We start from the raw sequence: 25420 nt of genomic DNA, 5'->3' as shown, positions 1-25420 counted from the left end.
GACAGACATGGAAGGATCGGGAATAAGGGGTAGGTACTTGAACTGACAGACAGGGAAAGGAGAAGAAACAACAATGGACTAAACCGACTGCAAGGGGGTAGGTAGAATCGAACCAAATAAAACAAATTGAATAAAACACAACAACAACCGAACTAAATGTTGCAACTAAAATTCACCACCACATGAAAGGAGCTCCGAGGGTGCTGAAGAGGTATTCTGCATCAGGAATACAAGTGATAGCATAAGGAGTTGGAGCTGACAGCCAGGTTGGAAAAGCTCCCTGGACATGGGGAGCTGCAGCTCTTTTTGTGTCTGCAGGATCTTCTGAGGCACAGAGCAGATGCTATGCCCATCTGGCTCTGCCACAGCATCCTGGGAGTCATGGGGTGGGTACTGGTGGCATCAGGCCTCTTGCTAATGTGCCCCTTGCTCCTGGGAACGCTTCACTGCCATGGGCTGGACTCCCACTTTCACTTCCAGGCCTTTGCTGGTCATGAGCGCTCTCAGGGCTGAGCTGGTGCTGCTGCCCCTGAGGTGGCTGGGGCTGGGACAGCACAAAGGAGTGACACCGGTGTGAGGCTGGGTGTGATGTCACGCTGTGTCATGGACCCAGCACTGTGAGATCACTGGGCCCAGCACTGGATAAGCTGGGCCAGCCCCACAGCCACCAGTGCCGTTGCAACAGCACGTGCCGGAGCCACGAACAACGTCAGAGTCCTGATGGCTGCACTTGCCCTGCTGCTGGCCACCAGGCACCCTGGGGGCAGCAGGCCGGGAATTGGAAGCCACACAAGCGCCCCAGGGTTCAGGCCAGGGGTCCGTGGAGGAGCCCGGGAGGCCCTGTGACTCCCAGGGCCTCCGGGCCTCGTGCGATCCCTTGGACGCATCCAGATGCTCCCACAAGTTCCCGGAATGTCCCCTGCAGCTGCAGCTCCTGCGTCAGCGTGGCCAAGGAGCTGCAGAGGCTGATGTGGCTGCACTGGGCTCTGCGTGGGACACCGGCTCCGCTTTCTTCCCAGATGGGGATGGCACTGTGGGCACAGCTGGAGCCGCCGGGGAAGTGAGACCACCTGCTCTGCTGTGCCTCATGCCCCTGCTCCAGGAACCTCTGTCCCTCCAAGAGGCTGCTCCCAGCCAGAATGGCCATCCCTGGGACAGCCTTCGAGGAGATTCCATCAGACACTGACCATCCCTCTGAGAAGCTCAGGCCATCAAAGATCCAGCATCCCAGGAGCCTCCACTGCCTCTGATGGCCTCCAACCCTGCAGGACCCTCACTGCTGCCAACCACCTCCCTCCCTCTGAGAACCTCCCCATCGCTGAGACGCCGCCACCCTCCGAGCAGCTTCATGGAGTGTCCATTTCTGCTGCGAGCCCCCAGCCCGTCAAGATCCTCCACTTGCCAAGAGCCGTCCCTCGCTCCAAGTTCTAGCCTCCCTCCCAGAGAGTCACTCCTGGAGGCCTGGATCCCTCCCAGCCTCTCAGGAAGCCCTTTCAGCTTGTGGACACTGAGGAAGCCCAGAACAGCTCTTCCTGCTCCCTTGGAGATCAGCAACATGCCACAGACATGGACAGCACCAGCACGTCCCAGAACATTGACATGGCCAAGGAAAGCTGGGACGCGGAAATGAGAGCCAAGAGCAGGTGGCAGAGCCACCGGTGTCCTGCAGCCACCAGTGTCCCGCCCAGGGCTCCCAGGACACTGTGCCTCAGCCAGCCGGGGACAGCCCAAGCTTGGTGGAACAGGTGGTCTCCAGGAGACCGTGGAGGTTGCGTGGTCTCCAGGATGCTTGCCCGAGATGACCCCTGGGCTGGTGACTACAATCATGGGACAGCCCATCTGGGATAGGTGTTAAATAAATTAGCATTGCCCCAAAAAGCTGTCGGACTGTTCCTGTTGTTCTGGATTTGACTGGGAGAGGGCTCCTTTCTTCCCAGGAACTGGCTCGGTGCTGGGTTTGAGTTCAGGCTAGGAACGCTGTGGAATTGTGAACTACTTGATTTAAAGTCCTGTTTCTCCTCTGGGGCTGAGGAAGTATCAGTTTCATCCCTCACAGGTATTTTTTCCAAGTGCAGCCGGTCGCACAGCCGTTTCTGGTGCTCCCGGGACGGTAGGACCGCGGTTCACAGGGTTTAGGAGCTGTGTTCTGCAGCTTTCCGTTCCTGCTCTCAGGACGCTGCGGGATCCCAGCCTCGCTGCGGTCAGGGGCCCCGGGGTGAACCACGCATGCGCGGGAAGGGGCGGTACGGCCCCGGGCCCTTGGCGCATGCGGCAAGCCGCGCGAGCTGCGCATGCGCAGCACGGGGCCTGACGCAAGGCCGCTGCAATCGCCGTGCGCTTTATCCTGTCCGACCTTGAGTGCACGGCCGCCACAGGACCCGGGCTGTCACAGCCGCGCCGGTGTGCACCGCGCCGCTTCTTTGCCCGTGTCCTGCCTCGAGCCGGGCCAGCCTGTACACCGAGCTGTGTATCCTTGTCGGGAAGCCCCCGTGCAGCTGCGGACCCCGTGCGGAGTCCGAGCGGCGCGCCGAAAGCGAGAGGTGGGATCAGGCATTATTGGAGTCAGCCACCGGCGGGGGTCCTGCGGCGCGTCTCGGCCCCCCCCGCGGCCCACGTGGGTGGAGGTTTCCAGAAGAGCCGCGGCCCCGCGCGCCCCGTCCTCCGCCGCCGCCGCCATGCTGAGCGCGAGCCGCCTGCCCCTGCTGCTGCCGCGCGCCGCACCCGCGCCGCCCGCGCGCCCCGCGCAGGTCAGCGCCCTGAGGGGCCGGGGGGACAGTGCGGGCCGTGAGGGCCCGAGCGCTCCGGGACACAGCCGGGGGACAGTGCGGGCCGTGAGGGCCCGAGCGCTCCGGGACACAGAGCCGGGGGACAGTGCGGGCCGTGAGGGCCCGAGCGCTCCGGGACACAGCCGGGGGACGGTGCTGGGCTGGGGGGCGGCGAAGGCGCTGCCTGCGGGCGAGTTCGGGCCCGGGCCGCGGCTCTTCCGTGCTCAAGATTTCATGAAGAGCGGGCTCATGTGGCTGCGGGGCGATGCGGTCCTGGGGGGTGTAGAGGAGCCCGTTTTACGTGTTTGAGTGTGTTCTGTGTTAAGGAGGTTTGTGGTATGTTCGCTCGATTCCTCACCGTGTGACGGTGACAGCGGGGATCGGGCACGTAGAGGCGATTTAGGGACAAGCGGGGACCGCAGATCTCCCCGTGCTGTGCTGGCCCTGCTGGCTCTGCTCTGTCGCAGCCTGAGCCACCCGTGCACAGTGCCTGGGCCTTACGTCTTTAAATATCAGCAAGTAGTCTTGGCTCGATCCCGTTCGCATTGAAATATCTTTTTAGAAGTTTGTTCTTAATCAGAAAGAGGATTAATGTTTCCTGAAGTCTCTGGGATGCTGCTTTACACGTGCAGAGGGACTGCCAAGCTGGGGCGTAGCTGGAGTTGCAGCGGAATCGCAGCTGCATGTTCCTCAAAGAATGCCGTGGGGCTTTTCTTGCTGACCAGTCACAGAGCTCTGAGAAATGGGGTTAATGTTTATCTGCTACTGACTTAGGAGATGTCTTTGCCTGGTAACATGCTCACAGATTATTCTGTATGAGGGAAATACCTCGGTTCTGGTCATAGGTTGTGGCAGATTAATTAGTGCAGTAATTGGGGGGGTGCTGTTTATGTCAGCTTGAGTCTTGCTCAAGTTGTTAGTTCCTTTGCAGTTAAAGTGTTTAAAGAGGGTACACTGTAGTAGGGCAGTTCTGAAAGACTTGCTTGGAAGATCTCTTGATGTTTTAAACTAAACTCTCATTTGAATGTCTCTGTTTTACAGACATTTTGGAATGGCCTCAGCCAAAATGTTCTCAGAGCAGCATCCAGCAGGAAATACGCGTAAGTGCTCCTTGGGATGGTCGTGTTTGGCTGTTGGTGTTTATAGTTACTCTTTTCCTGATATCAAAACTGATTATTGGAGCCAGGGATTGGGTAACAGAGCCAAACCAGCAGAATAAAACTGGAGCCTCCTCCAGTAACTGTTCTAAGGCTGTTTCTTAATGTCTTGTTTCTCTCCAGGGGAGCTTTGAAAATGCTGTTCCCTGTTGCTCCCCCCACCAGCAGTGCCCATAAAACATGGATTGGATTGCTGAGATTTGTTTGATTAAAACCAACCAAAAAGTAATGCAAACACTATTGGGACAAATTGTTTTACGCTGACATGATATGGGTGATGTCTGGATCCATTGCCCTGAAGATAAAGTTCATTTCAAACATGCATTTGAATCACTCATTTTCCTTGTTGCAGGATAACGGGAGAAGGGAGCAGTTGGTTGTGTGACTTACTCAGATATTTGTGGCTGATGCTGATTCAGGCCATGGGCTGGGAAATCTGTTTGTGTTGGGAAAACTGGGTCTGTCTAGTACAGCTGAATGTTCCAAGCTCACTGTTTTGTTATTGCAACTGGAGTTAGAGCCTCTGGCAGCTTGGGCACAGAGAAGGTGACATTCCTGGGAATAAACAGTCCTGCTCTGCTGCAGAATGCCTTCTCCATCCCAGAATGTGCCTTTGTCTGTGAACAAAGCTGTGGTGCAGGGATTCTCTGAGCCTCAGGAGGGGTAATGCACTCTTCCCAGAGAGGAGGAAAGGGTTCAAATTTGTCTTGTGTGAGAACCACTCCCGTTTTTTGGGACTAAATTCACTTGTTGCTCCTGAGGATCAGGAAGGTGGTTTGCTTTGGCTCTGGCCCAGAGCACCCTGCATGGGCCAAGTGATTTATCACTGTGGATTCTTCTCTCCATGCTAAGCAATAGTAACATTAATAAATTGTAATTGTTTATTTTTCACTCATTCAAAATTATTTGAATGTTTTCAAATAAGTTTGAACACCAGGGTTGCCCAGAGCAGATGTGGCTGTCCCTGGATCCCTAGAAGTGTCCAAGGCCAGGTTGGACAGGGCTTGGAGCAGCCTGGGACAGTGGAAGGTGTCCCTTCCCATGTCAGAGAGTGGCAGTGGATGAGCTTTAAGGTCCCTTCCAACCCAAACCAGTCTGGGATTCCGTGATCAAAAGTAACCCAAAACAGTCCTGTCTGTAGGGACAAAGTTAGTTATGGCTTTTTTGTACCAAACTCTTAAGGGTTGTTGAGAAGATATAAATACGTATATGAAGTAAAGATATTCTGGGGAAGAATAATATTTTATATGCTTATTTTAACAAGCAATGGTTTGCCTGTAAGTAGTCTGGCTCAGAACAGAGGCACAAGCTTGAATTTGAGTGTAAGAGTCAGAGAACACCTTAGGTCAGGATACAGCCTGGATTTGCTTCAACATGGAGGGGAAAATCACTTTGTCCTGTCTTTGGGACTGGGCATTTCTTTGCAATTAATTATTTTCCTTTAATGGTAATTTTACTTTCCCCTGATGTGCTGTCCAGGTCAGAAGCAATCAAAGGTGCTGTTATTGGGATTGACCTGGGTACCACCAACTCCTGCGTGGCCGTTATGGAAGGGAAGCAAGCGAAAGTGAGTAAAACAGGAGCGTTACACGTGGGGTGTCTCCAGCGTGTCCGTGAGCTGAGTGTGTGGATGTCACACTTGCCTTTGTGCCCAGGTGCTGGAGAACTCGGAGGGTGCCCGGACCACGCCTTCGGTGGTGGCGTTCACGGCCGAGGGCGAGCGCCTGGTGGGGATGCCGGCCAAGCGCCAGGCGGTCACCAACCCCCACAACACCTTCTACGCCACCAAGCGCCTCATCGGCCGCCGCTTCGACGACTCCGAAGTGAAGAAGGACATGTGAGTGAGGGGACAGTGCCCACTGCCAGCACCAGGGCAGCAAACACCACGGGGGTAGCATGGCCTGGTCTGCTTCCGGACATGGCCCTGCTCTGGGGGAAGCTGTTGTGCCCTCAGCTCTCGAGGTTGCAGTGCTTCTGTGTGAGAGCCAGGCTGTGTTTAACTGCATTCATTGCTGATCACATTAAGGCTTCCAGAGAAGAAAAAAAAGGCTTGCTGGTGCTTGCAGTACAGATTTTTCTAATTCTTGAGGCTGCTTGCAATCAAAGCTGTGTGATCGTACCTCAGGCCTGTGATTAAATGAGGTGTCTGATTAAAGCAGCAGAGAACAATGCAGTGTGTAAGCTCTCTGCAGGGCTGGTGCCTAGGCATGAGTCCCATCTGTGTGTTTGATGACTTAATTCCCTTTCTTTGAGACCTTAAATAGGGTGTAATACATATTTTTCTGACTTGTCTCAAATGCTTGTAGAGTTGGTATATGTACATTATTTGTGTTGTGTAAGTGTTGGCCGCAGCAATCTGTAATTGGTACCTCTGGGACTCTGGATCTGGGGCTCTGCTGGCGAGTTCAGTGTTCTTTGTTTAGAGCTACATGGTGTTCATTGCTGATACTGATATAGGTATAGGGCTTGTGCTGCTGCAGAAACTGAGTGTGAGTTTTGTGGTTTTCAGTAAGAACGTCCCGTTTAAGATTGTCCGTGCCTCCAATGGGGACGCCTGGGTGGAGGCTCACGGGAAGCTCTATTCTCCCAGCCAGATCGGTGCCTTTGTCCTCATGAAGATGAAGGAGACTGCAGGTTTGTACAGCTTGCTCTGTGCTGTCTCTGTGCTTTGTATGTGGAAGTGCTTCAGCCATAACAACGCTTTCTTGGTACTAAACCCTCGTAGAGCAGGGCTGCAGATGGGGGAAGGGAACAGAGTGGGCTCCTAGGAAGCCTCCAGGAAGATCAGTGCCCGCCTCATTCTTGAATCTTTGGCAAAGTGTAACAGTGCTTTACTTAAGGGATACTCATACCAGAATCGGTTGCTGATTGAGTTGACTCTGATTGAATTCACACTCTCTCAGAAGGGGGAGCTCCGTTTCCTTGGAAGCTGCAGTCCTTGTGCCTCCCTGGCTGCTGCTGAGCACAGGCTGGGGCAGCCAGGCTTGGGGTGCCTTTGTTCCTACTCAGCTGCTGGGTATGTGGCACGCAGGGAGAGAGGGAGTGTTCATGGGACTCCATTGTTGGGGCCTAATAGCTAATTAAGCAGTGGTGACTTTAAATCTTCACTAGGGGAAAATACCTATTGGCCTGGAGAAATGTGTCCTCTCTTGCTCAATTCCTTAGGTAGTTTCTGGGGAAATTAAGTGTAGTACAGAGAGGGAACAGTCAGTAGTGCCTTCTGCACCCTCACTTGTTAAACACTGTGTCCAGTGAGTGTGAGGAGGGTAGGACTGAAGCTTCATCAATTATTGTATATTCTGTATTAGGTTCTGGGCACTTGCCAGAGCTCCACTAGTAGTAAAATACAAGTGTGTGGTGTGTGAGCATCTAGAGGTGGTAGATCTGACTGACTCTGATCTGCCTTCAGCAGGGATCTGCTTCCTGGAGGGGTGTTGGCTTTTGGCCTGCATGCTACCTGGCTTCAGCAGTGGATTTGCAGGCAGCAGAGAGCAGTGCAGTGTTTAAGCTCTGTGCAGGGCTGCTGCACAGCCATGAGTCCTGTCTGTGCTTCCACGCTGCATTGTGCACATTTGTAGTTTTTAGCAGGTCTCAATATGCATTTGGTGACTTCCCTTTTTTGAGACCTTAAAATAGGGTGTGATAGATATTTTTCTGACTTGCTGTCTCAAACACTTATGAAGTTGGTATATGTACATTGCTTGTGCTGAGTGTTAGCAACGGCAGAGATTCTATAAATGGGATGAAAATGAGTAACTTTTAAGGGCATCACATGTGGAAAAATGGAGTACAGCTTCAGTCTCGCACAATAAAAAGACAGGCTCTCAGATAATGGATTACAGTGGCATCCACTCACTGATGGAATTGCAGAGGTGCATTGCTATGCTGCCAGAAGTCTACAAACTATTCCGTGTTTTGTGGAAGGACTGGAATTCTGCAGAGCTCCCTGTGCATTTTCCCAGCAAACAGCAAGCCTGTCTTCTGTAGGTTGGGAGAAATAATTTCAAACTAGGTACTAATGGAGAGAGACTATTTACCAAAGTATGTAGTGATGGGACAGGGGCAGTAGACTGAGACTAAGAGAGTGAGTTTCGATTAGACAGTAAGAGGAAGTTTTCCTGTGAGGGTGGGCAGGCCCTGGATCCCTGGCAGTGCCCAAGGCCAGGCTGGACAGGGCTTGGAGCAGTCTGGGATAGTGGAAGGTGTCCCTGCCCCTGGCAGGGTATGGAATGGGATGGGGTTTAAGGTCCCTTCCCACCCGTTCTGTGAGTGATAACTTGGCATTCTTACAAGAATAACTTCTGTTTGGTCTCCTTTTTCTTCCAGAAAATTATCTGGGGCATGCAGCAAAGAATGCCGTGATCACAGTCCCTGCTTACTTCAATGATTCTCAGAGACAGGTACGTCAAGCTGGGAGATGTTGGGGCTCATAAATTGCGTTCAGTTTCTCTCAGCAGTCAGCACTCTCCCCTTTCCTCCTCAGGCTACCAAAGACGCTGGGCAGATCGCTGGCTTGAATGTCCTGAGGGTAATTAATGAGCCCACAGCAGCTGCACTTGCCTATGGGCTGGACAAGTCTGAAGACAAAGTGTAAGTGCATAACACCAGCCCTCTGAAATAAACCTGCTGGGATTTGCCTCCTTTGCTTGCTGGGTTTTTGAGCACTGCTTGGAGTTCTGCCAAGGTGGACTCAGCTTTTAGTGAGAGCTCTGTAATGTCACCTCTGTTCTGTGCCAGCCAACCTTGTTAAAGAGAATTCATAACTTGCAGCTACAGCTTAATTATCCAACCCAAGTGTCAATTTAATTTTCTTACCTGCCAGAGGCAGTGGTGGGTGTGGCTGAGGACAGCTGGGTGACAGGCTGTCACTAGAGGTGTTGATGGGCAGCACAGGAGCTCTGCTGAGCTGTGCCAGCTGTCCATGGCTTGCAGCTCCCCTGCCTGCATTCAGTCCTCTGTTGCTGTCGGGGGTGATTACAGAAGTGCAGGCTTTTGTTAGAGTTCTGTATTTCTGAGGTATGCTGGGAAAGCCTCATTACATTTGAAACATTCTGGAAAAAAAGCCATTTTGTAATAGTTCTGGTGTCCCTGCTCTTGTCATTGCATGTGAGAAGTCTGATTTTGGAGAGGCAGGAGCTGCCCTCTGAAAAAGTGGGCAAGGTCAGGCTTTGTGCAGCACATCTTCCAGGGACCCCCACATGGACTCTGGGTGCTCAGGGGGTATGGACATTTTGAGATTGTTCACTGCTATCTTTAGAGAGGCTTTGAACTTGTGTGGGCACCAGTGTGCGTTCTGCACATCATCTCTTTAGGAGAGGGAGTTTGAGCCGCTCACCTTTGTGGAGAAAGTAATATTGTCCTGCCTCTCTTCCTGCAGCATCGCAGTCTATGATCTGGGTGGTGGCACTTTTGATATCTCTGTGTTGGAAATCCAGAAGGGAGTCTTTGAGGTGAAGTCCACCAATGGTGACACTTTCTTGGGTGGAGAAGATTTTGACCAGGCCTTGCTACAGTATATTGTGAAAGAGTTCAAGAGAGAGGTAAGGTGTCTCTTGAGAGCACAGTTCTGTGTTACACTGCTTTTCAACCTCACTTCTTTAGAAGAATGAGCATTCTCTTAAATTCTTAGGACTTGTCACCTCTGGCACTGCTGGAATTTAAGAGGATTAGACACTACTTAGCCTGGCTTCCACTTCTTCCTCCTCTTTTCTTGAAGTGGAATATTCCTTTCCTGGAGGATGCAGAATAGCAGAACTTCTGCCTTTTTTTCTCTCTGGTATAGCAGGACTGTCCTATACACAGTCTGCTTAGTTTCAAAAGTAAACATCTGTGATGCAGTTGAATGTGACCGGACAGATGCAAACAAGGGTTGCTGGGAGGAAACTGCCATGTAATTCCAACCCCTTTGCTAATTCAGTCCTGTCTTATTCTGTGCTGCAGCAGCCTTTCCAAGTTTCAGTCTGTAATTCATGGTATGATCACTTGCGGGGCAGAGGGGGCTGGCAGATTGGAAATGCTGACTACCCGTGCCAGCAAGGAGAGAGCAGCACAGTGCACATGGCAGTCTGCTCTAGAAATAGCTCTTCAGTAAAGAGCTCTGAGTGGTGAACTGCAGGGATGTTACTCCTGAGCAGGTGCTGAGAGTCTGTTAACCTTGTTTTTGTCACTCAGACGGGAGTTGACCTGACTAAAGACAACATGGCCCTTCAGAGGGTGAGAGAAGCATCAGAGAAAGCCAAGTGCGAGCTTTCATCATCTGTGCAGGTATGTGTCTGGATCCAGAGCATTCATTACGGCATTAGCAGACACAGAATTCTGCACTGGCTTTGTTTACTAAGCTCTCTGACATGCTTTTTCTTCTGTGTAACCCAGTGGCATCTCTAGCACAGTTGGTCACTCAGCAGGGTGGGCTTTCAGACCACAGAGCGCTGCTGGAAGCTGAGTTGTTGGGTGCTGAGTTTTGCCCTTTTTCTGGCACCACAGCTTCTGATCTTGCAGGGAATGTGACCTTCCCAACCTTCTGTACTTCAGAAGTGTTATGGGCATCAGGGAATTTAGCCAGTGCTGCTGGGTTACTGGAACCACTTACAGCTCTGTGCAAGCAGTTCCAAAACCTTGGTGCTACTCATTCCACTGAAATAGCTAATTTGTGTAGTAATTCCTGTACAGAATCTTGACTTACTTGCATATAGACAAGTTGGCTGGACAATGGGCAGCAGCCACCCTCCCTCCTTTTTTCCATCAGCTTTGTATATTAATGCAGTCAAGTGTGTCTTTTATTCATTACTGAATAAGGAACTGGAGAAGCAGCAAGTTGGGAGTGTAATAGTCCTGGCTAAGTGAAATTAAGGTCAATTATATAGTAATTGAAATGGGGAGTCTGCCAAGTTCTAGCTTCTGAATAAGCATCTTTAATTTTATCTGATGGTGGTCTTTTTGCTGGCCAGTGGGGAGCTTATAGCAAGGAGCTGAGGGCAGTCACAATGGCTGCATAGTTCTGCCAGAGACATAGCAAGCTCTGTTTTATGAGCTCAAGAGCTGGCAAATGCAGTTTGTTCATACCAGGAAAGACTGAATTCTTTAACTCTTTAGCAGTGAAGTGAAAACCACTTGCTTTTAGTCCTGTTTTCCCCTAATACTTTTGACTACACTGTGTATAAAGTAAGTGCACACTTCTAGTCAGCAGCAGGGCTTTAATTCTTGTGTAAACTTAATCTCTAGAGCTTAAACCACTAATGTTTTAATTGCTTTGGATTGTAGTGTCTTTTGATGTCAGCATGACTCAGCACTTGAATCAGATGATTTCAGTATGAGATTTGCTTTAAAAATCCAGCGTGTGACAAACAGCCATTAAAGTGGGGATTATGATTCCTTGCTCTAATTAAATTTGTGTTAAATGGCAGCAGAGTGGCTGTTGAACATGAGCTATTGATATTTAGAGAACAGCCAGGAGGGAAGGAAATACCTTTAAGGAATTTACCTGGCGTGGAGTGTCAGTCAGTTGGCAGAATCTTTGGAAGTCTGCAGATGGGCTTTCTTCTGTGTTGTGCTGAAGGAACAGCATTAAGGTTGTCGCTTCCAGTGTTTCTCCCTCTACCTCCTGTCTGTGACAAATTGTTTTGCTCAACAATGAAAGACCGTGAAGTAACACAGTATTAAAATTGGGGTTTAACAATTGTAACCATGAGGTGTGGAATGAAATCATTTTCTTATTTCTGAAATGTCAAACGTAAAAGTGTGCCTGCTGCCACTTAAACTGGGCTGGAGGGTGAAAGCCAAGCAGATACCTCAGTACAGGCCAAACAGAACCTGTTAGCTGATGTAAAGCCCATTCCTAGTTTTTCCTGAGCCTGTTTCCATGCCACAGACCGACATCAACCTGCCCTACCTGACCATGGATGCCTCCGGACCAAAGCACTTGAACATGAAGCTGAGTCGGGCGCAGTTCGAGGGCATTGTGGCTGACCTGATCAAGAGGACAGTGGCCCCCTGCCAGAAAGCCATGCAGGATGCTGAAGTCAGCAAGAGTGACATTGGGGAAGTCATCCTCGTTGGTGGCATGACTAGAATGCCAAAGGTATGAGCTCAGGGCCTGTTCAGGCAGGGCTGGCACAGCTGCCCTGTGCTTGCTTGTGGGGGTTCAGGACAGAGGAGCTGGGAGTGCTCAGGGCAGACTCAGCGCTGAGGGTCCCAAGGGAGCACTGCCCAGGACCTCTCCTTCTGTTTGCTTAGCCCAGCTGGGACCTGGGGCTGGAGCTGAGTTGCACTGTACAGAGTCAAGGGGGACGTGCTGGGAGGTGAAAGTCCAGCTGCAGCCTGACATCCTGGTGTGCACTGGACACGAGCAGCATTGCTGAGAAGTACAGGGTATTTCGTCTTGTTGTGGACTCAGTGTGGTAAAGGTACATTTCAGTGACAGCCACTTGTTAGCAGTCTGTGCCTTCCAAGGGATTTTCAGCACTTCCAGCTATGAAGAACCTGCTTGAGCAGAACCCCTCTGGTACCTGCTGATTGTGAGTAATCAGAGCTACCTGTTGGAGGCTGCTGTTGGCAGGCCCATTTACCTGGCTCTTGCAGACACTTCTTATCTAAAGCCTGGCCCTTAGTTCTGTGGAGATAAGCTCAGCAGGTAGCTTTAAAGCCTGTTGTGCTGACATGCACAGTTGTGCAGATAAGTGCTGTCTGCGGGTGATTTACTGCTCCTGTTCCAGCCATGCTCTGCTGCTGCTCCTCCATCCCAGAGCTAAACAGAGGTGTTCCCTGCTTCCTCCAAGGGTACAGCCTGGCCTTTCCTGCAGAGAGCACCAAAATCTCACTCCAGAGGGATCACTCAGGCTTGGACTATTTGTTGCTTTGTGATTTGCAGGTCCTCTCTAGGACAGTAGGTGTGTTCATGGTCCTGCTTGGGGTTGATTTGGGGTTTGGTGGGAGGGTTTTTCCTCCCTGTATTACTGAGCCTGGTGGGTGGAGGTGATACTGGTGTGAGCAGAAGGTCACCCAGGCAGGGGAGCCAGAGCAGCAAGATAAACAGAAGCTCCTGTTCTGGCCAGAGCTCAGGTGGAGTAACTCTGCTGTATGTTCCCAAAGTCCTTGTTGTTCCAGCTGGATAAAGGAAAAATAGTGTGATTACATATGTATGAAGTGATGAAAACACAAAACCTTTTCCTGAAACATTATATATCCTTCAGGGGTGGAAGACAGATCTTAAATATTGGTTGGTTTGTTTTTTTTTTTTCTTCCCCTCTTAACCCCCAGCCATGTGTAGCTTTGAGCTGACAGAATGCCTTCCTGAGTGCCTGTAGTCAATGCTCTGCCTCTGAAATTGGTGCCAGTGTGTTGTACACAGCCAAGCCTTCTCTTGAGTACCTTGTTCTGCGATCTTCCCCCTGCTAGGGGGGAAAGTGGCTCCTCTGGAGCTCTCCCAAGGCCAGTACTCTGGGAGATGGACCGTGGGTGGTTACAAATATTGTTTTGTACTGTAAAATGCACCTCCAGAGGGAAACACTTGCATTTAATTACATGTTCACACATAAGAGTCACCTCTGTAATGAGCACTCTGGGCAGGTGTCTCCTGGCTGCAGTGCAGAGTTGGGTGTTTGCTTCCAGCAATTTTCCAGGCATGTCCCACTCACCCGGGCTGGTGTGCCCAACACCTGTACTGGGGCAGGAGGCCCAGCCCCACAGCCTTCCCTTGTAGGGTAGAGGAGGGCAATTCTGAGCTGTGCTCTAGGGCAGACCCTAGTGCATTCCTGTCTGGATGCTTCAGCAGGAAGTCTGTTGGGATCTTGAGCACAGATGTGGGGAAGGACTGAGCAGGGCAGAACTGACAGCAGAGCTCAGAGTGCTGAAAAAACACATCTCTGCTGAAAGAGTCCATGAAATAAAGAGCTGGAAAGCACTGTTCTTTATACAATTCCCTTTTTTTTTTCCCTTTACTGCACACAAACAACATGAACTGTGCTGCTGGATTTTTTTACCTTCCCTGTGCTCCTCCACAGCTGTACTGTTCTTGGCAGCTGTGTCCTGCTCAGTGTCAGCTTGCACAGTTCCCAGGGAGCAGTCCTTGACTCCCAGATAAGCCTGGAAGGATTCCCTCGGAATGTGGCTGGGCTGTGTGAAGGCACTGAAGGGACTGCCTTGCAGCTGACACACAGAGCCTGTGGAGAAGGGGCTGTCTGGGCTGGAATGAGGGCATTCAGTGCTGTGTAGGAGGGTGGGCAGTGAGGGAGCAGGCAGAGAGCTGAGGCTCAGTGTTTCTGTCTCAGGCTTCCATGGTATCAGCAGCATAAGGACATAGAGGTAAGCCAAGGCTGCTGTGGCTGTGGTGGTTCCCCCATGGGTGAGCTGTGCTGTGTCTCCACTCAGGTGCAGCAGACTGTGCAGGAGTTGTTTGGCCGTGCTCCAAGCAAAGCAGTCAATCCTGATGAGGCTGTGGCCATTGGAGCAGCTATCCAAGGTGGGGTCTTGGCTGGTGATGTGACAGATGTGCTGCTGCTGGATGTAACTCCCCTCTCCCTGGGCATTGAGACCCTGGGAGGTGTTTTCACAAAGCTCATCAATAGGAATACCACCATCCCCACCAAGAAGAGCCAGGTAAGAGTTGACTCTGAATGGGTGGGACTCTGCTGGTGCTATCAGACAACTCAGAAAAGGCCACCCAGAGCATCCCAGTAGATGGTTTTGTCTGCTCATCTGACAAGAGAAGCAGTGGAGAAATCAGGTTTAACATCAGCCACTGAGTATCTCTGGTTATCATTGTATCCAAGAGGGGAGGGCAGTTGAGTTAATGATGACAAGATATGCCAGGATGTTTGTGGGCTGGTGAGGGTTGTTACAGTGTGTGTGCCATGATGTCAATTATCAACACATCATTCTGAAGAAGGATTGTGTGGAGCCCTTCTGGGACTGAGCACCACGCCCATGGGAGAGCCCTTGCTTGGCTGAGTGCCTGGGAAGGGGTTATCTTTTCTCTGCATTGTAATGTCCTGGTGCCTTGGGTGTGATCCCTTCCTTCCCTTGGCTCTGTCTGGGCCTGCTGCTGTGTGCTCTCTGATAACACCTGAGCTGCCTGGGGTGTGGGCTGGAGCCTGCTGCTTCAGGGGAGATTTTCTGGGGTGTGGTGGCTGCCCTGGAACCTGCTCCTGCCATGGATGGCCAGTTTTTGTGTCCCCAGGTGCATACAGGACAAGAAAACATTGGCTTGGCTCTTGCTAGCCTTGATGCCCTGGAGTTTTGTCAGAGGAAATAGGAGCAGCAAGCATTTCATGATTTTCCCTTCCAAGCAGCTTCTTTTTATTCCTTGTTCAGTCAGCTTGTAACTGCAGATGTTTGTATTCTAATTAGCGATACAGTAACTTCCTGTTCCTTTTCCATAGGTGTTTTCTACAGCTGCTGATGGGCAAACACAAGTGGAGATCAAAGTGTGCCAGGGAGAGAGAGAGATGGCCAGTGACAACAAACTGCTTGGCCAGTTCACATTGGTACGTTGGCTTCTCTATTCCTGACCTTAGATTTGACCTTCTGGGAGATGTTTAGAGCCTTCTCCATTTCAGCTGCCTCCTGAAGGCAGTGTTGAGGGGGAGTCATCTTACAGAAGATATTTGACCCCTTTCTAGTACAAAAGCAGCCTCCAGGAGCACAGCCTGGCCCTGAGACAGCCTTTCTGTGGCTGAGGACCAGCTGGCATTGAAGATGGAACTCAGAGTTTGAGCGCTCCCATGTAGCACTGGGGCTACAGGCCTGGCCACCAGGAAGGGCTCTCTGGGTACAAAAAAGCCTGTGCAGTACCAGTACCAGCAGATAATCTGAATGCTGGCCTCTACTCTGGTGTAGCAAAGATGGGACCTGGAGCAGCTCCAGCGTACCTGCAGTCCCCAGGGAAGCCCATTTCAGCCTAGTGAGACCCTGGGAGCAGAGTCAGTGTGAGCTGAGGTACTCCAGGGTGTGTGTTTGTAGGATTGCAGCGTGTGTGCCGTGATGTTAAACTGTCAACACATCATTCTGAAGAATCGTGTGGAGACTTTATGAACTGAGCCCACGCCCTGCTCTCTGGGGAACAGAAGTGTTCTAGCATTGCTGGGAACAGAGGGGGTCTACCCAGCCAGCTCCCTCAGCAAAATGAGTTTGGTCAGTGGTGGCAAAGTTTGGCACTGTTAATCTGTCCAAGTTTGTGTGAACTTCCTAGGAAGAACCCTGCAGAAAGGAAGGGCTGTGCCCTTCTGTACTTCTGAAGAAAGCTGTGCTGCCTTTCACTGTCTTAGAATGGTTCCCCAGAGGTGGACAGTGAAATCTCTGTCCAGAACTGGGGAAATAGAGCATCCTACCACAGCTATGGAAGATGGGCTTGTGTAGCAATAAAGCAGAGCCTTACCACCTTGGAACCAAACCTGGGGGTTCTCTCTTGTGATTTCTGTGCACTTTTCTAGGGCAGAAACCAGGTACTGGTGCACAGCATGGTACTAACAGGTTCAGCTCTGAGGGTTGGTTAGTGGTTCATGCAGTATCAGGTCCCCAGTGTGATGTGCCCAGCCCTTGTCTCCTGAGCTCTGTCCCTGTGGGAGCTGATGGCCAATCCTTGTCCTTGCTCAGGTCGGGATCCCTCCGGCGCCGCGGGGAGTGCCCCAGATCGAGGTCACCTTCGACATTGACGCCAACGGCATCGTGCACGTGTCAGCCAAGGACAAGGGCACCGGGCGGGAGCAGCAGAGTGAGTGCCCTGGGCCTAACAGGGACAGGGAGTGCTGAGAGACTGAGTGACTCCAGGGGAACGGAGTGTGCTGCAGTGCTGCATGGGTGGTGTCCCATGGGTCCAGGGTGGGGATGCGTGTTGCTCCATGCTTGGGTCACCCCCCAACTCTTCAATCTGTTGCCAGTGCAGCACAAATGCAGCTGAAGTCATGTCATCTGAACCTGTGTCTCCCCTGGAAAGGAGGGTGGGCAAAGGGATAAGTGAGAGCTGAGCTGTGGGTTTCTTGTAGGGCAGTGAAGCTTCTCTAAGCACACAGCCTCTGCCCTCTCCAGCAACCTGCTGCCAGAGGCTGCTGCCACTGGATGCTGTCCTTGCATGTTAGGCAGAGATGAAACACCTGCCTGTGTCAGTGTTTAGGCAGCCCTCACTGGCAGGGTTTCACCATATTCCAAGTGGTTTTGCCCTGTGTGACTGTCCTGCCTTGGTGTTGCCATCTGGAATAATTGCAGCAACATGTGAGCAGAGTGCAGCTGTTCCCTGGGTTTCCTGCATGGATCAGCTGTGTCCCAATGCCCAGGTGTGTTGGGCAAGCAGGGTGGCTCACCGAGGGCACGCTGGTGTTGGTGGACTGTGCTCTGTCACCAAGGTGTTTGGGGCAGTCATGTGTGCCCTGTGTTACCCTGAGGGGACAGAAGCTGGAGTTTGGGAATGCAGCACTGTGTATGAGTTGTCCTTGAGCTGTGTGGGAGTACTGTTTCTTTGGGAACACACAGGGATTGCTGTCTTTGAGCCTGGCTGCAGTGAGGTGCCAGCTTTTAAGGGAGAATCAAATCAGGAGGATCTCTGACTCCAGGGTGTGTTGTGTACAGCTGAGCAGACCAGCCCTGTACCAAGACCCTGTTTGTTATATTCCATTATGAAGGTCTGGATACTGGGATATTTTGAAGCAGCAGGTTTTCCCTGTAACCACCTTGTCCATTTTCTTCTGTTTAGGCTGGAAGTGTCTCCATCTGGCAGGAGGCTCAGGGAGTTCAAGTTGTCAGTGTATTCTGCTCTGTGGTGCAGTGAAATGTTGTACTGGGCCCCATGTACTGGGGTAATTAATGGCACAGCTGACAGTTTCTAAAGCTCTGTGGTGGGTTCAGGAGATTAATTTTAAGCATTTACAGATGCCCCTGATAGGAAATAAAACTCTCTTCGCCCTTGTAACTGGAAGCCTCTGTACTGCCTTTCAGCTGTTTCTTGGAGAGAACCCTTGAGCCGTGAAATGCTTCAGTTAGCAGAAGTATTAACTATGCACAACTGGAGGGTGTGTGCTACTTTTAATCACAATGCTTGGCTTTTTGGCAGCAGGTTGGCACCAAAACCACCCTGCTTGTTACTTGGATTTCTTTGGAGACCTTGCACATGTGGCAGCCTTCTACTGCTGAGGAAAAGACTCCTAGTGACAGGCAACCAGAATTACTTCTAGCTGCCTACCCTTAGGTAGATGTGGTCCTGATTACAAAGCTGAATTGCTCATCCCACATCTCTGTCCAAAGGACACCTCTGTGTGTGTGTCTTTGTTCAGGGTTCTGTACTATTGACAAATATTCCTTTAAATTGTGATTGTAGCATGCACTTTTATGGGCATTGAGGTATCCTGGATATTGGTCCTCTTTCAATGAAATTGGACTAATTCCTGCAGTAAAGCCTGAATCTGGATTATGCTTTTTGACACTAATAGAGGAAAAATACCAAGGAGGGGACATGTAAGAGCCTGCCCATAGAGTCACGCTCCGTTCCTTATTAAGGGCAATGTGAGGAGCTGGGTGGGAAATGTTGTCTTACCCTGCCACCAAGCCTGGGCTGTTTTCCAACAGGAAAAGGAATCTTGGGTGAAACCATTCCTTCTCTTTGAAATTTTTTTGTTGTTGTTTGGGTTTTTGCTGGAGGGTTGGTTTGTTTGTTTGAGGGGTTTTAGTTTTGACTTGTTTTTTTAGTTCTGCAGTTCTAATCTGCTCCTTTGGTTTGAGGGTTTTGCACCCTCTCTTTCCAGGAGGATTAACTGAGGACTGGCCAGAGTGACTTTGCAGACCAGCAGGCAGGGAGTGTGTGGCAGAGCTGGGGAGTTGCAGCTGCAGGAGATGAGGCTTTCACCTTGCCAGCAGCATCAGTGGCTCTTTAAAGAGTCACAATCTTTGCCCTGCTCATGGGGCCTCCCTGGGTGCAGCGTCTCTGAGGGAGGCTGCTGCTGTCAGGCTGGGGAATAATCCTCTCCTCAAAGGTGAGAGCAGATCCTTTATTCATGTTCTTCTCTGCTGCAGTTGTTATCCAGTCCTCTGGCGGCCTCAGCAAGGATGAAATTGAGAACATGGTGAAGAATGCAGAGAAATACGCCGAGGAGGACAGGCGGAGAAAGGTAATGGGGTTGCAGGACCTTCAGGGAGCAGAGGAGCTGCTGCTTTCTGCACTCTGCTCTGAGCTGTGCCCACCCCTGGGGACCCAGGGCTCTGCTCTGTGAGCTCTTACCAAGTGTCTGCTCCTTTCCCTACACTCAGTTGACACTCCAGGGTGTTTGCGGAGGCATTTGGGTCTTGAGGTTGGATACCTTGCTTGCCCTGTGTGACTGCATTTACTGCTCCCTGAGGAATTCCTGGGATGGGGAGGCAGCAGTGAGCAAACCCACTGGCCTGCTGCTCATGGCAAACAGCTTTGCAGCTCTAGCGAGGGTTTCTGTCATCACTGCTCTCCACTGTCCCGCTTTGCTGTGTATTTGACACCTGGAATGCTTTGTCCCTGTGAGCAGTGCTGGCCTCAGTGCAGGTGAGGCCAGAAGGAGGTGATGGAAATCCTCACTGGCTGTGTTGAGTAAAGACTGGCACTTGCCATGGAGGAACCTGAAATACACACAAGATTAATGGTTGGAACTAATTCATTTAATGAGGGTAGTAATAATGAATTATACAACTAAATCTAGAGCATTGATTTTTGAGCAGACACAGCACAGACTGATTCTGGGATGTGGCACCAGCATGTGTTTAGTGATTGCTGAAACTGGCACTTGGAATTGATCCATTTTGTGTCCTTCAGCCTGCAGGAGCCTGTCTCAGCTATCCAGGCAGTGTTGTACATCTTGCACCCAGTAGGGAAGGGGTCAGAAGAGGACTGAAGGGGAGAAGGCATGGAATAAATCCCCAGGAAGCAGCGCTGCCTGGCCTCAGAACCTCTAAAGCCACAGAGCAGTGGCTGATGGGCATTTGTATGTTAGCTGGGGAGCTTTCAAAGACCTTGCTCTGAAAGTCTCGCTGTTTGAATAACCTCATCATTGCTGTGGAGCGTAGGGGGATGTCTGGTGTCTAAAGAGGCTGCACTGAAAATTGTTCTGCCGCCTTACTTTGTATCTTATATGCTGGATAAGTTCCTCCCTCTTGTAATCCTGAAGTGGGACCCACCCCTGGCCAGTGAGCTCACAGAACAAGGTGATCACTTGTATAACTGTAGATTTCAAAAATTGCCTCGTTACACTTTTCTGCTCCTGGTTTTACTGCCATAAAAGCATCAGGAATGCATAAATGGGAGTTTTTTAATAAGGGACCATGAGTAAAACCACCCAGCATTTGAGTTGTCTCTAGTGCCTCTGTTGCTGAAGAAGCTTCAGGATGTTCTCCAAAAGCTCTGCTGCTTTCCATGGGGCAGAGTGTGGTGTGCTGTCCCTGAGGTGTCTTGTCCTTTCCTATATGCCAGCAGTGGTGGTGCGTTGGTCACTTGTAGTTTAGAGGAGTGACTGTGAGTGAAAGCCTGAGGGCTGGCTAGCACAGACTCCTCTCGGGGCCCTGTGAGGCCACAGTGCATCTAGAAATGGTTTGCTTGCATTTCTTCTTGCCCTGGTGCCATTAAGAAGGACCCTGGGTGGGAGCTTGTATGAAGCTTGGCAGTTTGGGGCATGAAATGTCACCACTTTTGTCACCAGTGGTGTGGGCAGCAGCCCTGACGAGCTCTCTCCGCCAGGAACGCGTGGAGGCCGTGAACATGGCCGAGGGCATCATCCACGACACGGAGTCCAAGATGGAAGAGTTCAAGGATCAGCTGCCAGCAGATGAGGTAGGTGGTTACTGATGCGCGAGTTTTACAGCACATGACATTCCTCACAAAATCATTGCTCACATTCCTACTCAACTCCCAGCTGGCTCTGGCCAGTGGCTCCGGCTCTGGCTGTGTGTCTGTGGTGAGTGTAGGTGGCACAGCCCTGCACCTCTGGCTGTAACACTCGTTGGGAGGGGTGAGTGTGGCTGAGGGGAGAATGGACAGGCATCCTTAGGGGGAACAGGGTTTGGGTGCTGGCAAATAACCTATTGCAAAGTGCCAAGTCGGTGTCACTGAGGCTCTGAGCGCCTGGGAAGCTGCTGATGAGAGGTTTCTGACAGAGCTGTGTCCTTGGCATGGCCTTGCATGCGGTGATAAGGACTGTGCTGTGGCTGGCTCCTCAGAGGGGGGTTTGCTCTGAGGCTGGAGACTGTGGACAGTGCCCGCCCTTGTTAGCACAGGGACAGAGGCACAGCTGCTGTGTTCTCCTGGCAGTGCATGCACAGCACCGAGGAACCTGGGGGCAATAAAATCAGTGTCCACTTAACTCCAGTTTTTCTCTCTTAGAAATGAAATGGGTATTTAATATCCAAGAGTGCTTTTCACACCACTCTAAGGTGGTGCATTGTGAATTTCAAAAGTCATGTTTAGAAGAGTGTACCCAATTACCAATGTAACAACTCTGGGAAGCAGAATTAAAGGGCTCCTGGGGGCTCTGAGGTGTCTGAGGGAGCACAGTTACAGTTTGTTGGTAGCAGCCTCTGGTCAGTTAAAGGCTGTTTCTCTGCCAGCAGATGGGGACAGGACAAGGGGCAATGGTTTTAAACTGCCAGAGGGCAGGGCTGGATGGGATATTGGGAAGGAATCCTTCCCTGTGAGGGTGGGAGGCCCTGGCACAAAGTGCCCAGAGCAGCTGTGGCTGCCTTTGGATCTCTGGCAATATCCAAGGCCAGGTTGGACAGGGCTTGGAACAACTTGGGTGAGTGACCATGGCAGGGGGGTGGAATGAGATGGTCTTTAAGATCCCTTGCCACCCAAACCATTCTGTGATTCTGTGATAATGGCTGGCTCTTTGTTTGGAATTATGTGAGAGGGTTTCCTCTCACAGGAGCATGGAGCCTAAATCCCTGTTCCCTGCAGGGACTGTTCCCTGTGACTTGGGGAGGTGGGGGCAGCCTGTGCTGGCTGGTGCTGATGGTGGCCATCACTCCGTGTCCCCATCCTGTGGTGTGCTGCAGAGCTGTGCCTGTGCCTGTGAGCCCTGCTGGCACAGCCATGCCCAGGCGCCCTCTCCAGCAGCCTGCCAGGGAAGGAGGCAGTGCCAGCCTGTGCAGGGACTGACAGATGGCTCTGGGCCAGGCTGAGCCCACTGCTGGTTTGCAGCACAGGGACTGACCAGGGCAGGAGCAGCCCTGCTCACCAACTCCCTAGCAGGGCTTCAATAGCCATGGAAACCAGCTTACTGTCCACTGCCCTGGCATGGCTGTGCCAGGTGAGCTGTGCCAGGCCTTGGCCAGTGGTCAGGCCCTGCAGAGCTCTGTTCTTGGCACCTCTGCCCAGACAGCAAATAGGGCCCCATTAATGCCAACTGGGACACTGTTGGTGAAGTGGACAGGTGCCCCCTGGGAGCTGGGCACAGTCCTAGGCCCTGTACACTTACTTTGAGGCTTCACTTCATGGCTTCTGGCACGAAAAGGGGGCTAGCAGGTGGTGAAATGACAGGATGGAGATTAACAGTGAACCAAGTGCAGCATTTCACCTTTGCATCTTCTTTGCAGTGCAACAAATTAAAGGAAGAAATTGCTAAAATGCGAGAACTTCTGGCTCGTAAAGATAGTGAAACAGGAGAGAACATCAGGCAGGCAGCAACCAGCCTGCAGCAGGCTTCCCTGAAACTCTTTGAAATGGCATACAAGAAGGTAGGTGCATGGCCAGTTCACATTCAGAGCTGTCAGATGGGATGGGGGGAGTCAGGACGCTGAACTCTCAGGTGGGGGGTGGTGCTGAGCCTCTGTGCAGCTCTCTCTGGGTGACACTGGCTGAAGGGGCAGCTGTGGAATGTCGGGGAGAGTTGAAGGCCTGAAATCCTGACCATGCTTCCAGGCTGGGTGTTCTGTTACTGTACTGCATTCCATGGAAAGGGGGAAGCTCCTAGTAAGGAGCATCCAGAAGAGCAAGGAGAGGGCTTTCCCCTCAGTGCATGGAGTGCCTGAAGGAGTCAAGTAACTCCTGAACTTTCTTCAGGGTGGTTGTAAAACACAATTCCTGTTCAGTCTGCCTAAAGCCACAGTAAAGGCCATTGGGATTTTCTTCTCCATCCCCTTCCCAGTGGAAGGCCCTCCCACCCCCTGGCACCTGGCCAGGGAGGTGTCCCAGCATGACAGTGGCACAGTGCCCAGGTGACCTTGGTGTCGAGCTGTCCTTACTGGGAACAGCTGCTTTCCTGATGTCAAACCAAACCTTCAGTGCTGCATTGTCAGCCTGTTATATCCCCTGGGAAAAGGAATAATGGGAAGATTGTTATTTCCCTGCCAGAGCTCAGGCAGAGATGAAGATTTCCCTTCTCAGTGGACATTGCTCGTTGCACTGGATGGAGGGTTCTCCAGGCTGGGGCTGACCTGCGCAGCCAGCCAGGGAAAAATGGCCAGTTTGTTGTTACCAGAAGTAATAAACCTGTTTGTTCACAGATGGCCTCGGAGCGAGAGGGTTCTGGAAGTCCAGGAGATCAGAAGGAGGAGAAGCAATAAGGAGTCTCTGTCTTTCCTTGATGAGAGAACGATGAAGAGGTCGATTTTCTTGATGCTTGGGAGAGAAGGGACCTTCCTGAGCAGCAAGGGGCAGAATTCAGACTTACTGTGTTTTTGCAGTATTCTATATATAAAATTCTTCAATGTATAAATTTAGTGATGTGTCTGCTAGATAAATTGTCACTTGATGAAAGTTAATTCATGCCAGACAAAGTTATGAGTTTGGCCCTGGTGTGTTCCCTGGGCACCTGGGGACTGGCTGATCATTTAATACTTGACACAATGGTGTAGTAAATCCGAGATCCAAACTTGGAAACCATGTCGTGAAATTGGAGGGTGGAGATGGAAGCTGTCCGGGCATGGGGAGGAGAATAAGGCCTGCATGGCCCCTCCTTGTGGGGCTGAGGAGCTGGGAGCAGGTGGAGGGCTGTGAGCAGCAGGGGCAAGGCTGGGGACATTGCTGGAGACCATTTAGCCCTGAGCTAGGCTGGTACCCTTGTTCTGAAGGAAAGGGGCTACTTCAAACTCAGCTGTAACATTATTTCTTACCAAGGAGTCAGCGTGGAAGTTCAATACTTTGCTTGTCTAAGCCTTCTGCTCCATCCTGTGTCTGTTCTCTGCTTATGGTAAAACAATTTCCTTGATAATAAAACTGTTACTGGATCCATTCTGGATTTTTTTTTTAATAAAAGCAGAAAAGTGTCCAACATGGAGTTCCTGGTCTCCTGGCCTTTGATGGAGAACACAAGCATTTTACTGCCTGTGACAGCTGCGGAGGGAGCAGCCATGCAGCTGTAACTTTATGAACTTATGCTTCATTCACAGGCAAAAAGAAGGTTTCTGGTGTCAGGTTGGGGTTGGGCTCTTCTGAGAGTGTCAGTTCTACTCTCACTAGGTGCCCCAAGTCCTGTGATTGCAGTAGCAGTGGGACTTCCCTGTCAGGGACCTTGGACTTGGACTTAGCCTTAAAAACAGGCTGCAGGCTGGAGCAGCGCTTGCCCACTGTGCTTCCAGCAGCCCGGCCTCGCAGGGAGGTGCATGAATGTAGCTGCTCTGTTACTCTGTGTCTCTTGAACTGGAACAGAACCCACGGTGGTGGCTGCTCTGTCCTGCCAGCTCAAGTATTAGTGGGGAGGAAAGGATGGTTTTTGTTCTGGCACTCAAGGCAGTTCAGGTGGCCCAGCATGTGCTCAGGAATCGTCAGTGGGTTCGTTAAAGGGAACTTGTGTCTGACCCGCGTGCTTGCCTCCCACACTGGAGCAGCCCCTGCATGGATGAGCGGACAGCAGTGGATGTTGTCTCTCCGGGCTTCAGCGAGCCCCTGACCCCTCTGATGGAATCCTCTTGGGCATACCCCGGCAGTGTGGGTGGGACGGGCTGGGCGCTGGCTGGGGGCCATGGCGGTGTCCCCGAGGTTGGGCACTGGGCATCGATGAACTTGTCCGTTCGTGACTTGGATGGGCGGGGGTCAGTGCGAGCTCTGGTCACACAAAGCCCCCAGGAGCGGCCGATTCCCCCGGGGGCGGCGTGCCCAGCCCTGAGGAGACGGTGCAGAGAGGCTGTGGAGTGTATTCCCAATCATCCCTGGGGTATTCCGGCGCCGTGCACCCCTGCCGTGTTCCCGCCCGTCCCCTCAGTCCCCGCTCGGTGCCGGCCCCGCCCCGGCCCCGCCGCCCTTCACGGGCCCTTTAAGCGCGCGCGGGTCTTTCTGCGCAGCTCTCGCGAGACGCGCGCGCGCGCTCCCGCCCCGCCAGGAGGCCTGCGGACTACGTGCCCCACAATGCCCCGCGCGCGCGCACGGGGAGGGGCGGTGGCCAATGGCGCGGCGCCCCGCTGCCGTCTCCCCCCGGAAGTGACGTCAAGGGCCCCCATGTGAGGCGATTGCAACACATGGTGCGCGGCGCGGGGGAGCGCGAGCACCGCGTGCGACGTCAGCGCCGCGCGCCGGGGGGAGCGGGCACCGAGCGGCGGGGCCCGACCGGCACCGGCACCGGCGGC

The 25420-nt window shown here is 51.9% G+C and overlaps 1 protein-coding gene and 2 non-coding genes across 3 annotated transcripts; all 3 read left to right on the top strand.

The window, feature by feature from the left end:
- The first annotated feature begins 2378 nt into the window (after positions 1-2378).
- Positions 2379-24135, top strand: HSPA9 (heat shock protein family A (Hsp70) member 9). The gene is made up of 17 exons (XM_041470077.1): positions 2379-2747; positions 3807-3865; positions 5402-5489; positions 5578-5759; positions 6432-6556; positions 8249-8322; positions 8406-8512; positions 9300-9462; positions 10094-10186; positions 11790-11999; positions 14288-14515; positions 15298-15402; positions 16511-16628; positions 18917-19011; positions 20601-20693; positions 22454-22594; positions 23363-24135. The coding sequence occupies exons 1-17, from the start codon at positions 2676-2678 to the stop codon at positions 23420-23422; spliced, it is 2013 nt and encodes a 670-aa protein (XP_041326011.1). The 5' UTR covers positions 2379-2675; the 3' UTR covers positions 23423-24135.
- Positions 14765-14836, top strand: LOC121355261. Its single transcript, XR_005955402.1, has one exon. It is a non-coding gene; the product is annotated as a small nucleolar RNA SNORD63 (small nucleolar RNA).
- On the top strand, positions 15891-15959 carry LOC121355269. The gene has a single exon (XR_005955403.1). It is a non-coding gene; the product is annotated as a small nucleolar RNA SNORD63 (small nucleolar RNA).
- Positions 24136-25420: the final 1285 nt, after the last annotated feature.

This window comes from Pyrgilauda ruficollis, unplaced genomic scaffold (genome assembly GCF_017590135.1).
Source record: "Pyrgilauda ruficollis isolate IOZ18807 unplaced genomic scaffold, ASM1759013v1 scaffold105, whole genome shotgun sequence".
Taxonomy (NCBI): domain Eukaryota; kingdom Metazoa; phylum Chordata; class Aves; order Passeriformes; family Passeridae; genus Pyrgilauda; species Pyrgilauda ruficollis.
The sequence above is the reverse complement of the archived record's forward strand: the minus strand, read 5'-3'. Positions and strand labels throughout refer to the sequence as shown.